Source organism: Ostrea edulis, chromosome 1 (assembly GCF_947568905.1).
Source record: "Ostrea edulis chromosome 1, xbOstEdul1.1, whole genome shotgun sequence".
NCBI classification, from domain to species: Eukaryota; Metazoa; Mollusca; class Bivalvia; order Ostreida; family Ostreidae; genus Ostrea; species Ostrea edulis.
Window position 1 is genome coordinate 20,609,426 of NC_079164.1, and position 15,347 is coordinate 20,624,772.

At 37.1% G+C, this 15,347-nt stretch overlaps 1 protein-coding gene across 4 annotated transcripts; it reads left to right on the plus strand.

Annotated features, from left to right (window-relative positions):
- Positions 1–7: 7 nt before the first annotated feature.
- LOC125663626 (exonuclease V-like) lies at positions 8–13,785 on the plus strand. 4 transcript variants are annotated; one of them, XR_008799710.1, is made up of 5 exons: positions 8–203; positions 8,544–8,652; positions 9,013–9,330; positions 11,731–12,719; positions 12,752–13,785. XR_008799710.1 is itself a non-coding variant. In XM_048895920.2 (4 exons), the coding sequence occupies exons 2-4, from the start codon at positions 8,553–8,555 to the stop codon at positions 12,483–12,485; spliced, it is 1,173 nt and encodes a 390-aa protein (XP_048751877.2). In that variant the 5' UTR covers positions 8–203; positions 8,544–8,552; the 3' UTR covers positions 12,486–13,785. The 4 variants fall into 4 exon arrangements, 3 of the variants coding, with proteins under 3 accessions (XP_048751877.2, XP_056008988.1, XP_056008987.1); XM_048895920.2 differs by having other exon boundaries at positions 11,731–13,785; XM_056153013.1 differs by having other exon boundaries at positions 38–203; positions 9,049–9,330; positions 11,731–13,785.
- Positions 13,786–15,347: the final 1,562 nt, after the last annotated feature.

A 15,347-nucleotide genomic window follows, 5' to 3' on the forward strand; every position in this document is an offset into this window, starting at 1 on the left:
CTATTTAAAGTAAATTGGATTACTACAGTTCAGTACAGTTACGTTGAGTTATTCAAAGGAACAGTGCTTTTTACTTGCATGTATACGCAATGCTTTCTTTATAATTTAATAATTGAATGAGTCTGAATGATCCATAGTAATGTTAACATATCTTTTTATGATTCACATAAAATGAACTGATTTTATGCGGATCCTGTGATACTGTAAGTATACAAAAACGTAGTTGACTCATATAATGCAAATGACAATGTATGCATCAAACAGAAAGTATTACCAACAGTGAGCGGTCATTATTGACATTGCAAATGGGTGCTTGACGGAATATGGGAACCCGTAAATGCAAATTGTCTTATTTTCTTATAAAAACATGTTGACAACATAATGAATGTACAGTATTTAATCAAATATTTTAAAAAAAATCGTATTCACTCTTGGAGACGTTAAGGTTTAGATGTTATTCTATTACGTTGCGCAGGTGTTGAGAAATAATGAATACGACCCCAGATGAATTTGTTGAATAATACCATATAGACATATCTAATATATATAACTATATTCTAATGTATATTACTATATGTCTATACAATCTCTGGTGAGTATGTCGTTCCGGCCCCAAAACCAATCCGTCCCCTAGTCGGTCCATCCCCAAGTCCTTCCGTCCCAAGTCGATCTGGCCCCTTGATTTTTAAACTATTACTGTCTTCTTCTTATTAGTTAATGATATAAATTCCATGCCGAATTTTCTTTCCTGTGGATATCTATCTTTGACTTGCACACGGTTTACACACTTGAGGCAGAATCGGGGTTTGAGGTTTAAAACAATCATTAATGATATAAAAAAAAAATCTAATAATATATAAAATATTCCAAATTAATATTAGCTTAATTGGTTTTAGTCTACAAGCAACATAGTTTCCCCCCCAGTTTCTGAGTGATAATTGTTATTTGTTAAAGGAATACAGGCTGTAATAAACTGACGGTACTTTCATCTATCCAAGAATGCACCTATTAATACTAACACCTATCGGTATAACTAATACAATCCCCAAGATCTGATTAAAAAAATCAAATGAATTTTTGAAAATGAATTATTTGTGTACAAAATTGTTGTGTTATTTTATTTAATCTTTTATTTTCAATTCATTTACCGTCAGTTACAGCCTAATTTGACGAATCATTAATTACATTTTTTTATTTCTTCAAACTATATTTCTGTATTTATAAAACATAGCCTAAATGTATTTAAATATCCCACCCCATGACATAAATTGTAAACAGAAAATATTTAATACATGTATATATAAAAAAGTATATGGAGACGGACTGAATACTTGGGGGCCAGATCGACTGAGGCCGGGTTGAACTTTGGGCCGGATTGACCGACATTCATGCCTGTGTACATGTACATATATACATAGTACATGTGTATATAAGCGTACATGTATATCCCCGGTAAATTGGCTATAGGCATATAATAGATCAACGCCCGAGTGAAAAACCTACCGAAGTAGGGTTTCCTCCTCCCAATTTTGGTTTATTCTATTTATTTATTTATTTATTATTTTTAACATGCAATCAAACAAATACCATCGGAAGATGGATAAGCAGATAAATAACGTCACTTATGAAGGTTGTGGATTTCCGATTAAGAAAATTCTTAATTATTTAACAATGTTTTATTTTTGTCGTTCACTTTCAACGAAAAGCAAAGGATATATATTTGGGTTCTCCGTCTGTCTCGCTGTCTGTGTGTATTTAAAATCAAACCTTCACTTAAATAGCACTTTTCAGTTTGACTATGACTCATATTTAAATAGGTTAAAGACCAAGGGGAAAATGTATTATAGATTTTGGTTCTCTTTGGGTTTTTGGCAATGGAATTTGATACGATGTAGACAATACCTAGTATTCCTAATATATGTATTATAGTATGTATATCTCACTGCATAACCATCTTTTCGTGAGGGTGATCCTGCTGTATAGCCAGGTGTCGACGGTGGGGGAGGGGGGGGGGTGGCTATAAAGCCAGGTTTTCTGAGGAAAGAAATGGCAAGGGGGAAGGGCTAGCTACTCTACACAACACAGCCCGGGATAAAAAAAAAAAAAAAAAAAAAAAAAAAAGACCCGTTAAGCTGTACTGTTTACTTGTCCAAAGAAAAATTTACTGACCCAAATCAGACACTATAAGTATTATATTTTTGCCTCAATTGTGAAAGGAACTAAGAAGAGCGATTTCAAGAAAATAGTCACATTCCCTTCGTGTATATAGTACTCCATTAGCTTCCCATCCATTACCGACCCCAATTCGATATTTTGACCTTTATATACTATTCCTTCCACTGATCTGCGCCGTCATATATCGCAAGTCTTTAAATACATACCAAGTCAACCATTACGGTCAGAATCGAAGTCGCGACTTGTGGTGTCAAAGATCAAAACAAAAAAGTACGAACAATGTCAACTCGGCTGGGCAGCAGCACATCTATGAAACTTCTCAATTACATGTAGGTCACAGGCACAGGGGCTAAGCCCGTTTTGGACCCAAACTCTGTGATCCCATAAATATATATTTATTTTTATTTAAATACATGTATATATCTATGGTATCGCAGAGTTCGGGCCCAAAACGGGCTTAGCCCCCATGCTCACAGGGGCTTCTTATCCATTATGTTCCACTTCTCAATCTATATATTGATATCTAACATTAGATATTCATATATAGATTGAGAACATAATGGATTATGTGATTAGCTTTTTAGATTCTAACATGTATAAACCGTGACTGTTTTTAACTATCAAAGATCTCACCCCCCCCCCCCCACCCCCACCCATCCACTCACCTTTTAGCTATCGATCTTAATTAGAGTGTTTTATTTTGATAAATCTATAGATATTTAAGATCTTATGTCATACTGTCATTTGATTTCATTTAATTGTATTTTATCGTTGTATTCCTTTTTTTACTCTTGTGAAGCGCCTTAGAGTAATTTGCTAATTGATAAGGCGCTATATGAATTTTATTATTAAAATCATTTTTAAATACAAGTTCTCTTTTAATTCCGATGATGATTATTACCCCTGACCACCAGTGCGAAGGTTGAATGTGTTGGAGGGTTATCTCAGAAAAAAGTCTTGAACAGTCTTTTTATTCCAGGAGAGTGATGTTTGCAACATGAGTAACTTACGGGTTTTCTTCAGTAAGACTACAGCCAATGTACATGACGTCAAATATAAGAATAAGCAGTAGCTACATGTAGCTGTCTAGTGGTTTTTGGTTTAAGATGAAAATAAGTGGGTTTGATAGCATGGTAATTTCTATAAAATTATCACGTGTTTAGATCGACTTATTTCTACCTTACACCAAAAGGGGGGGGGGGGGGGCAAACATAACAATTATGCGTATGCAAGCCCCGCCCAGCGCCCATAATGACATGTAAATTTTATACGTTCTTGGAAAAATACTTTAATCTGTGGTAAATAAAACTAACACATATAAGTATTTACATCTCAAAGTGTTACCTATAAAATGATGAATGTTCACATCTAGGCAAAAAGCTTTTTCTATTAAGAAATATTAGAAAGAAACCTTACTTTATTGTGCAAAATATTACTCAACCTAAAACCACACATAAATTCTTTTCGAACTCTTGTGGTACAATGACTATATCAAGATACAAAATAATGCAACTTTTTGTAAGAAATTGCATGACAAAGGCTTTTACTTAATTTTTGAATTTATTAAGATGTTAATTTTATTATGTTTGAGGTATTTACAATGAATATCTAATTACGATACCCTTTACATTATAAGTAAGGCTTAAGAAAATAATATTGAGACCTTTGTAATGTTACACACTTGGCTATAAATCAAACTTTACCACCAAGTTAGTCCATAGTCATTAGAGTATTAGTTCAGACTAAAAAGGATATAGAGGTATATTCCATTATTTCAATAATTCAGCAGTATTTAGGTCAATATGTGAATCAAAATGGGGAAAATTGACCCAGATCTACTGCCTGCATTTAATTGGCATAAAACTGTACCACTCAAGACAGTTGACCAAAATGGTTTATTTAATATACAGAATTATATACTGAATTATTGGTACAAATGTGTATTTAAATATAAGCTAACATTTTAGATAACAAAGCTTGTTCGGTTTGTTCACAAGAACCATAAACCAGTATGCACATGCATTTATTTTTTTTTTGTACATTTGTTGCAAGAATGTCTTTCTGGATATTACAGAAGATGGGCCGAAGATTGCGATTCGATGCACAGTAATTTTGACATACTGACCGTAGATGACAAAATTATTAATCTTATCATTAAATTAGTCAAAACATATATAATGCTTAATTACCTTTTACTTTTAGTGATATACATTTTACAGTCATATTATGCATTTTATTAAAAAAAAAAAATCTTTATTGATACTAATGTCATTATGAAAAAGTGGTCATAATGGAAATGTCTTTGAATGACTTTATTTTGCAAATTGCTGTCGCAGTTGAATGTATTACTTATACTCTAAATGTTCTCAGCTGCTATTCTAAATTTTCCCAGCTGGTATGAATGTTAGTATGAAAGTTGTCCCGTCTATTTATTTATGTTATGAAGTGCTATTTTTAGGGGAGGGGGGGGGGGGGGGGTATGACACTATGCATCCTGAAAACATTGCTGTGACGTCAAACCTTTATTCTTGCAGTCTGAATGTTTACCTGCTGTAGTAGGTCGATAATGACAAGTTTCTCTCCTTTATAGGGGACAGTAATACGTGGACTTTCTAACAAAAACCGTTAATATTCTAATTGTAGGTTGAAATAAAAATGTGTTTTAAAACAGATTTTCTTTAAATCTTGAAACATACAGATATTTCGTTATAAGTCTTATTGCTAGAGGTGTAAATTGTAATCATATATAGGCCTAATGGATTTACAGCTTTGACCTCTGGACCTCAAAGATCATTGAATTCAAGAGGGGACACAATCTGGTCTAAATAGTAACGTGAAAGGTGAAAATAACGAACTGTGACCAATCTCTTAACTCTAGTATAAGCAATACAAAACAGAGAGTTGGGCGAACACGGACCCCTGGATATACCAGAAGTGGGATCAGGTTCGTTTGAGTTTTAATGCTATATATTATATAAATTTGGCAACAAAATACCTTAATCCATTGACATAAATATCAGCCAACAAAATACTGATGCTTACACGCTTGAATGTCGTTTTTTATTTCAAAAGCTCAGTAAAATTCCACAAATGATGTCCGTATTTAAGATATTTTAAACACCAATACATGTATATTACTTTCTTTGTTGAGTGGATATATAAATGAATAAATTGGACTCCATGATATTAATCGTTATTATTAAGAATACTGAAATCTGTTGAGTTTTTTCACAAACCGTACAGAACATTTTATAAAAAAAACTCTTGTCAATTGTTTATGAAAAATTGCTCATTATGAGAAGCATTGTGTATGCTCAAGCTGACACCCCCACCCCCGTTACATTTGTACGGTCACATAAAAGTTGCAAGAAATATCGATCGGCCTTTTCCGTCGAGTCGAGAAGAAATGTAAAAGACCGAGCAATGCAATATCTACCCAGAGTTGTCGTTCCTTGTTCTCACACACACCTCTGTCAACTTCTCAAAATAAGCAATGCTTTTCCACATGTAAATCCACTTTTTTACGACTAATAAAACTAAGAACTACTTTATGAAATATCGGGAAAATGTTGGACAAGCAACTATTTGTAGTCCCCCCCACCCCCCATTACTATGCATTCTTCATGTACCTGTGTATAAGCCTGGTGCAATAGAACAAGCCAATATCCGCGTTTCAACCCAAACCAATGCTTCTTGTGTCACAAAAAGACTTGACATTTGCTCAGTATTTATTTACGTATATTTTTGTAACTGAAGTCGAAACCATACTTTATTTGAGCATACGTGCCATGCATTTTACAAGAATCTTGAAAAACCCTTGAGACGTTGACAGAGGTGTATGTGAGAGCAATGAATGACAACTCTGGGTAGAGAGTAATGTTCCGATTGTCTCCGATGAAAACGAACACTTGTGCGTGCGCAAACTGACTTTCTCCCATACCATCCGGTTTATTTTCTGCTTGACCACAGAATCCACGCTACTAGTCCAATAATACATTATCGGACTGCACCGATAACAAAAAAACAAACAAAAACAAAACAACAAAATGTGGAGAGAAATCAAGGTTTACAATTTCCAGAAATTTAACAATATAGCAAAATAACAAATTCAGGATAAACAAACACATACAGTTGCTACAAAGAAACAAATCTGTACAGATAAAAAAAATCAAATTTTCATACACTTTTCTTCTTCTCAACACTAACATGGCCAATATAGTTCTTCGCTCGGTGTTTTTGGCACAACATTGTTAATAAGCAGGGGTAGAGGTTCTAAGTCAGGGCGGGTCTCGTAACCTCAGGGGAAGAGGTTACAAGTCATGGGCAGGGTCTCACAACCTTAGGGGAAGAGGTTACAAGTCGATCATGGGCGGGTTCTCACAACCTCAGGGGAAGAGGTTATAAGTCATGGGCGGGTTCTCACAACCTCAGGGGAAGAGGTTACAAGTCATGGGCGGGGTCTCACAACCTCAGGGGAAGGTGTTACAAGTCATGGGCGGAGTCTCGCAACCTCAGGAGAAGAGGTTACAAATCATGGGCGGGGTCTCACAACCTCAGATGAAGAAATTACAAGTCATGGTTGGGGTCAATATGGTCATATACTGTTAAATGTTCATTACATTTGATAAACGTCTTCCATAATTTTACTAAGGCTATATAAAAGTAAAAGGCCTTTACCAAAACTGTAAATCTGAGGATCTCTCGGGTAAGGGTTCTAACTCTAGGAGAGCCCAAAATTGTCATATAGTGCTATTATAACATGTACAATGTATTATATTACAGGAGTATATAAAATATTTCGTCTGCATGGACACTTTTTAGGGCATTTGTGTTTATTATTATACCTGCACTTTTAAAAGAAAGTTCGGGTATATTGTTATCCTGGTCCGTCCGTCCGTCTGTCACACTTTCTTCTTCCTCAAACTGCTCTTTTATTTCAAGTGGTAACCAATTGATCTTTTGGAATATGATAGGTGGTGTACTGTAGATATATGATAAGGTTTTAGAATATTCAAGTTTACCCTAAGGGCAAAACGGGGGTAAAAAAAAAATGACGTTTTTCCAACAAAAACCTGGTTCCCAGAACTCCTCCTACATTTCATGCAGTAGCCCAATCATCTTTTGGAAGATGATTGGTTGGGTCCTGTAAATGTGCAATAAGGTTTCGGAATTTTCATTTTCACCCTGGGGGCCAAATGGGGGTCGAAAATGATGCTTTTTAACACAACCCTGGTTCCCAGAACTCCTCTTACAATTTACACAGTAGCCTAATAATCTTTTGGAAAATGATTGCTGGTGTCCTGTAGATGTGCAATAAGGTTTTGGAATTTTCATTTTCACCCTAGGGATCAAATAGGGGTCGAAAAATGACGATTTTGTACAAAGAAACCCTGGTTCCCAGAACTCCTCTTACATTTTAAGCAGTATCCTAATAATCTTTAGGGAGATGGTTGCTGGTGTCCTGTAGATGCACAATAGGGTTTCGGAATTTTTATTTTTGCCCTGGGGGGGGGAGGGGGGGGGGGGCAAGTGGGGGTCGAAAAATGACGATTTTGTAAAATAAAAAAAACAACAACAAAAAAACCTTGTTCCCAGAACTCCTCTTACATTTTAAGCAGTAGCCTAATAATCTTTTGGATGATGATTGCTAGTGTCCTGTAGATGTGCAATAAGGTTTTGGAATTTTTTTTTTCACCCCTGGGGTCAAATGAGGGTTGAAAAATGACATTTTTGCACAAAAGAACACTCAGGTCCCCAGAACTCTTTTTACGTTTTAAGCAGTATCCTAATAATCTTTAGGAAATTGGTTGCTGGTGTCCTGTAGATGCGCAATAAGGTTTTGGAATTTTTATTTTTGCCCTGGGGGCCAAATGGGAGTCGAAAATGATGTTTTTTGTACAAAAAACCTTGGTTCCCAGAACTCCTCTTACAATTTATGCATTAATTAGTTATAAAATAACGATTGTGGCTTCTTTGTCAGTAACACCAATATGACGAAGAGTATATTTAAAGGCAAACACTTGTGTGCGGGTATTACTGTCTTATGACAGCATCTAGTTACATCTTGTTTTCACTACTGCTGATTGTTAGAATTTAGCTTATATATACATAACAGGAAAGTATTTTGTTGCCTTTGGACTAATGATACCCTAACTAATGATGAGGTGACCGATAAGGCTTGTTGGCCTCTTTTGTGCTTTTATCACGCCCATGGGCCATTTTCCCGCGAGTTAAGGAGGGTGTGTTATCATGAGAGAAATAGTCGCAATAGCTATTTCATAGTGTTATCAAGGACAAAGACACTGTAAAATGTAATTGTATACCAATAGACCCATAATGCAACAATGTGTTTTTTCATGATTTCATAGATTAAGGAGATGAGCTCTCCATCGGAGGAGGCGTTTGGCCTTGAAGGAGATGTCCTAGATGAAATTTTCTCTGAGTGGGAAGATTCTGCAACCAACAAAGTCATCAATAGTAAGTTCAGGTCTCAAAAGGGCCTTGTCCGTCCCCTCCATTTTCCTTCACCTCTTTCCTTGGGAGCATGTGGAGATTTCTTGGACCATGCATTTATGTTATTATATGCCCCTCTTTATATGAAATAACAACAGCAACTGGTACTAGCTAGCACTACTAATATTACTACCGCTACTACTAATACTGTTAACAAACTACTCTACACATCAACTACTACTAATAATAATACATGTACTACTATTAATACTGCTAACAAACTACTACATGTATACACATCAACTACTACTACTAATACATGTACTACTGTTAATACTGCTAACAAACTACTATACACATCAACTACTACTATTCTTTATACAGACAATCCTGATGACATCGAACATTCTGGAATTTCAGAGGAGACAAAATCAAGTCCTGCACCTTCAGACGCCAAACAAAAAGAAAAAGATGCATCCTCTTCAGCTTCGACCAGTTTTGAATATACAGTTAACAAAGCAGAATCTTGTAGTGACATATGTTTCTCGCCCCTGGAAAAATTTCGCCCTGGATATTTGTGGGTGACCGATTTGACCAGACAAATCTGGTGTGAACAGCAGTTGTATTACACCTTTACTGTGCCTTCTATAGCAGGGGAGAACCCTGTAATGACTGCTGGGACAGATCTTCATTTGGCTAGAGGTATATTTTAGTCTGATTGAAACACAGCGATAAAGTACTCCTGACAAGAAATCTTGTTTTCTTAATCCATATTTGACTGCCATCAAACCAAGACAAAGTATTCTAAAGACTTGCTCTATAATGGTTGATTGACGTCTAACGTTTAACGTCTCTCTCTCTCTCTCTCTCTCTCTCTCTCTCTCGAGAGAGAGAGAGAGAGAGAGAGAGAGAGAGAGAATTTTTCACTCGTATGCCATTATGGAGACGTCATCAAGATCGGTGAAGGGCTTCAAATTCAGGCTTTTGCTCGGTGCTTACGGCCGTTGAGTAGTGAGGGTTCTTTAGCGTGCCACACCTACTGTGACACGGGACATCCGTTTTTAAGGTCATCTCCGAAGACCTGTGACATTCCACACCCGTAGCCAGGGGGGGGGGGGGTTCGTACGACACCCCCCCCCCCCCTTGAAAACTACTAAGCACTATTAAAGTCGGCATTTTGTTTGAATTGTGACTATTAAAGTCGGGATTTTTTATGAAAATCATGAAAATTCATAGTAAAAAAGGCATGATTCCAAAATTCAAATTAAGTGCCAGGAAATTGCTAGATTGCAGGATTTTGCACCAAATACCCCAGACCCCCTGCCGTAGTGGCACCTCGCGGTGCGAGTCTATGTAACCCCCCCCCCCCTTGAAAAATCCTGCCTACGGGCCTGCATTCACACCTGATGCCGAGCGTTTAGCGATGGAACTATCACTACCTGTTTTAACGACTTAGGTCTGTCGTGGCCGGGATTCGAACCCCCGCCCTCCGCATGCGGAGCGAACGCTCTAATCTTTAGACTACCGGTCTAACTCTATGATAAAGAGGGGACGATAATGTACTGTGACCAATCTCATAACTCCTATAAGGAATACATAACTGGAAATGCCAAAGGTGGGATCGGATGACTAGGAGGAGTAAGCATCTCTTGTCGACCGGTCACATCCGCCGTGAGCCCTATAAACGGAGTAATGCGTAGTCAAAATGAACGGCCTAACAATTGGTATGATACACGTCAGACAACATTTGGTAATCTTGATCGTTATACAATGTATATAACCACTATAAATTAAACATGAGAAAATTCAATATTGCGTATACCCGCACATTCTTGTTTATATTCGCATGCATACGAGGAAATGACTTGTCTTGTGTGAATCTATGAGGATTATTTTCATTAAACATCAGATATCACGAGCATTTTGTAAAGACGGTATGAAGACTTGTCTGTAAGACAATACTGTTCTTTGTAATCACCCAAAGCTTGAGAAATCGAGGGAGCATCAAAGATGCATAAATCTCCTTAACGAAATAGACCGTACTGCACCGTATAGTGATTTACCCGATTTAACGGTTAATTTCAAATTAAAGATGCATGTTCTAACGGAATTGATATCATCATGGCTACGTCAAGAAACGAAATCATTTGAAGTTGTGAGTTTTGGGGTCGTATGGGGCTTTAATGAATATTTGAAGGTATGTTTGGGCGCAAGTATAGTAGGAAAATATGTTAGGAAATTTATGTGACAGCAACACAAGAATACAATGATATCAGGCCTCAACCGTGCGCAGCTTTTTGTGCGCCGTAAATCGAGGATTTTTATAAGGGGTGGATCTGTAGCTCTCTGATCTGTCCCAATATTTTCTCAGAGAGCTACAGTTCTGCAGCTTATTGCAGAATAACCTCCAAGGTCGAGAAATGTTTTGAAATATATAAGCCGATATTTCAAACAACATTTCGAGACAGATGAGGTTATCCTGCAACATCACAAGAAAACAAGAACTTTATTTCTATTCTACTACGGCCCAGAAATGTACAGCCGATCGTTTGCCTATACAGCTACGAATTAGGTCACTGTGACGTCATGGCATTTTACGAAACGGATGAGTTCGTAGGGTATACTATATCTCTTTTGAAAAAAATATAAGTATATAGTTTGATGTTGACTGATTATATAAACTGCTTTGAAAACACAGTCGAAGAAAACTAAGTGGATCGACATGTTTGTTTACATGTGTATCGATCTCAGAATGCAGACTATTGATTGCAAATGACAAATGTTCTTCAGCCATTTATAAAGGTGTTTTGCAACATATATAAATTAATTAGTATGATTGTAAAGTTGAATTATCAGTTATCGACTTGTATTAGTAAAACACGAAGTGCAAACGAGATGTTTATCAATTTTCTCATCATCGTTTATTACGTGTGAAAGTATATCGCAGAATAATGACCGCGGTATTCCTTTGATCTTTGCAATAACCGTGGTAGAATAATCTGCCACATGGTGCTTCTCTTCTTTATCGACGCCAGTCGAGCTAGGTAGTCTTTTTAAAATTCTTAATATTTTTTAACATTTCGCGTGCTTTTCTATTTTCAGAATTAGCGGCACACGATATAGTGAAGGTTGAGGTGCAATCTAGTGAAGATATATGGGCCATCAAAATGTTAAATCTGCACTCGGCCTTGATTACCTTTCTAACTGGAGGTAAAATTGCAAGAGAGGTCCCGGTATTTGGGAATCCTTTCAAAGAGAATTTGTTAGTGGTTGGAATCATCGACGAGCTACAGTTCGACCCTTCACTTTACACTATTGAGTTGAATGAACTAAAAACACGCCAGTCTTCTAGCTTCCCTTCTAAGGCCCAGAAGAAACAGCACAATTTTCAAGTCATGCTCTACAAAACGCTGTTTGATGATCTCGTAAAGGGAAAAGTTTCGAAAGAGTTCATGGCGTCTTCGTTACAAATAGATCTTCGAAAGGAATTAGGACAGGCCATCAAAGAGCACGCTGAGAAGCAGTTCGTAGTCATTAAGAATCTCAATGATTTAATGGATACAATATTTCATAAAATTCAGACTCTCACTTGTATCAATCGAATTTTCATCGAATACGTGCATCAGGAATCCAAGCAGACCATAGGTCACGTGGAAATAGAATATGACGTCAGCGAGATTTCGGGATTGTATAAGCAATGCGTTCAGTTCTGGAGAGGAAATCGTTCGTCCGTGGGTGTAGAGATAGAGGAAGCGTGGAAATGTCAGAAATGTAACTTTCAATCTGTTTGTGAGTGGAGAGAGAAGAAGGCGGCAGAATGTGAATTTAAAAACAAGCAGAATAAAAAGATCAAATAACCATATAGTCACTACGATCACAAACAGAAAAGAAAACGCCAGTGGATTTGACAAACACTACTGGCAGCCTGTCCCAAAAGTTATTACCTCGCGTGAACCATAGGCTAAGTACGAGTTTTTGATCAAGGTTTGACTGCCGTTGTTATTGTTATCATAAACTTTACACAATTTCGACCTATTATCAAGAAACTAATCAAACTTCATGAATATCATTCCTACACAAAGGGATTTTTGGTTGTTGAGATTTTAGGTTGTTTAGATTTTAGGTTGTTGAGATTTTAGGTTGTTGAAATTTTAGGTTGTTGAGATGGAGGTTCATGTTCATTTTCAAGGGGTGTTGAGTTAGAATACCCAGAAATGCTACTAAAAATCAATAACACAATTCACAGATTTCAAACGTTATCTTCACCTTTTTTTTTCACAATTTACACTGTATTTACAATTATTTACAGTAAAATAAATGTCAATGGAAAAAATCTAACTTACAGCAATCAAATTTCATATAGCAGTGTCCGTTGATTACTTACCCTAAGCCGAATTCACTCAAGAGAAAACGTCTGTTTACAGCGCTGTAGATATGGGCCGTTAATTAAATCCAGTCCCCAGTACTGTACATTTTTAATATCCAATATAATTCTGCAGAGTGCTTCTTATCACAAAATTCACAGTCTATTTATACTAAAACAAATTATATTTACAAATTATAAACAGAAGGGGTTCATGTTAGTTCGCCTCATAACCTCGAGGCCAAGGTGGGGTATCAGAGGACTTAAAAAGTTTTTACGGTGAAATATATTGAAGAAATTTTTATAAAGATAATATTTTCAACAGAAGGTAGGATACAGTTTATCAAATATATGTGCAAACACCAATGTTTTACATAGGGGTATTTGAATTAAAATACCTCAAGAACAAGGTACAATTTATCAATTTAATGTTCAAGCACCTCCATGCAGTGTAGATTCAAGTTTCTTCAGGTCCTGTGTTTTGGTCCTGGGCAAGGCCACAATATCATAATACATTTAACACTTTTATATTGCATTTGTGTATTTGTGTCTCAATGATATTTCAATGATGGGTTTTTTTATAACGTGAGTGTTTACATTTCTTTCTTCTGTTCCCAATTTTAAATAAATGATGTCATATTACCCTGTGTGTTTCCTTGGAAATAGGTTAGAATGCTTAAAATTTTATCGATCGATTTGATGTTTTGTATCAAAATTCTCTAGCAAATGTGTAACGGGAGATAATTCCTTTTGTACTTTCAATAAATGCCCATTCGGTGGAATGGATTACCTGCTCCTGTTTTACTCACTATGTGATTTTCACAGAACCAATAATTGTAAATGCTCCTGCGTTAACTACTGTAATGGAAATCCAGTTTGGACTGCTTACCAAGAGAGAACGGGAAATTGTATTCATTTACTGCGGATGGCGTGGTTACAACGTACATAGGCTACATGTATATAAAAAAGATTGTAGTGTATAAAAATTCTCGCTTTTGTCGAACAAAGATAGTCGTAAGCTGATTTATCTCTGGAATTTTCTTTCGGTTTTTGAATGACCTAACAAAGTATGCAAGATTTATCACTTGCTCCAATACTCCTGCGTCACCATTTCGACACAAGTCTTTAGACTAGGTCCAGATATAGGCCCTACCTTGACCAGATATAGGCCCTACCTGAACTAGATACAGACTCTACCTGGACTAGATATAGGCCCTACCTAGACCAGATATAGGCCCTACCTGAACCAGATATAGGTCCCACCTGGACCAGGTATAAGCCCCACCTGGACCAGATATAGACCCTACCAGAACCAGATATAGGCCCTACCTGGACTAGATACAGACTCTACCTGAACTAGATATAGGCCCTACCTAGACCAGATATAGGCCCTACCTTGACTAGATATAGGTCCTACATAAACCAGATAATTATAGGTCCTACCTGGACCAGATGTAGGCCCTACGTTGACTAGATATAGGTCCCACCTGGACCAGATATAGGTCCCACTTGGACCAGATATAGGCCTTACCTGGACTAGATATAGGTCATACCTGAACCAGATAAAGGTCCTACCTGGACCAGATATATGTCCCACCTGGACCAGGTATAAGCCCCACCTGGACCAGATAAAGGCCCTACCAGAACCAGATATAGGCCCTACCTGGACCAGATATAGGCCCTACCATGACTAGATATAGGTCCTACCTGGACCAGATATAGGCCCTACCATGACTAGATATAGGTCCTACCTGGACCAGATATAGGCCCTATCTGGACTACATATAGTCGCTACCTGGACCAGATATAGGTCCCACCTGGATCAGATATAGGGCCCACCTGGACTAAATATAGGTTCCACCTGGACCAGATATAGGCCCTACCTGGACTAGATATAGGTCCCACCTGGACCAGATATAGGTCCTACCTTGACTAGATATAGGCCCTACCTGGACCAGATATAGATCCCTCCTTGACCAGATATAGGTCCCACCTGGACCAGATATAGGCCCTACCTTGACCAGATATAGGTCCCACCTGGACCAGATCTGCATTAATGTTACATCTAGGGATGTTCTCTTACAATTAGTCTAGCTTCAGATGCTAAATCTAAACCCCCAGATTCAAATTCTGACCAGCAAACGAATTTCGGTCGCATTGGCAAACAACTTTACCTACCAAATTTGAAGGGAAGTAACATATCAAACGATATGAACTATATACTGACCGGGAAGTAATGTCTAACGATATCACCTATATACAAACAGGGAAGTAATATCTAACGATATGAACTATATACTGACCGGGAAGTAATGTCTAACGATATGACCTATATACAAACAGGGAAGTAATATCT

What these genes read in the sequence shown, in the direction of transcription:
- LOC125663626 (XM_048895920.2), top strand. Translation starts at nt 8,553, where the DNA reads ATGAGCTCTCCATCGGAGGAGGCGTTTGGCCTTGAAGGAGATGTCCTA. An exon ending in AACCAACAAAGTCATCAATA is followed by an intron (nt 8,653 to 9,012) that starts GTAAGTTCAGGT and finishes TTCTTTATACAG; the next exon opens with ACAATCCTGATGACATCGAA. An exon ending in AGATCTTCATTTGGCTAGAG is followed by an intron (nt 9,331 to 11,730) that starts GTATATTTTAGT and finishes TTCTATTTTCAG; the next exon opens with AATTAGCGGCACACGATATA.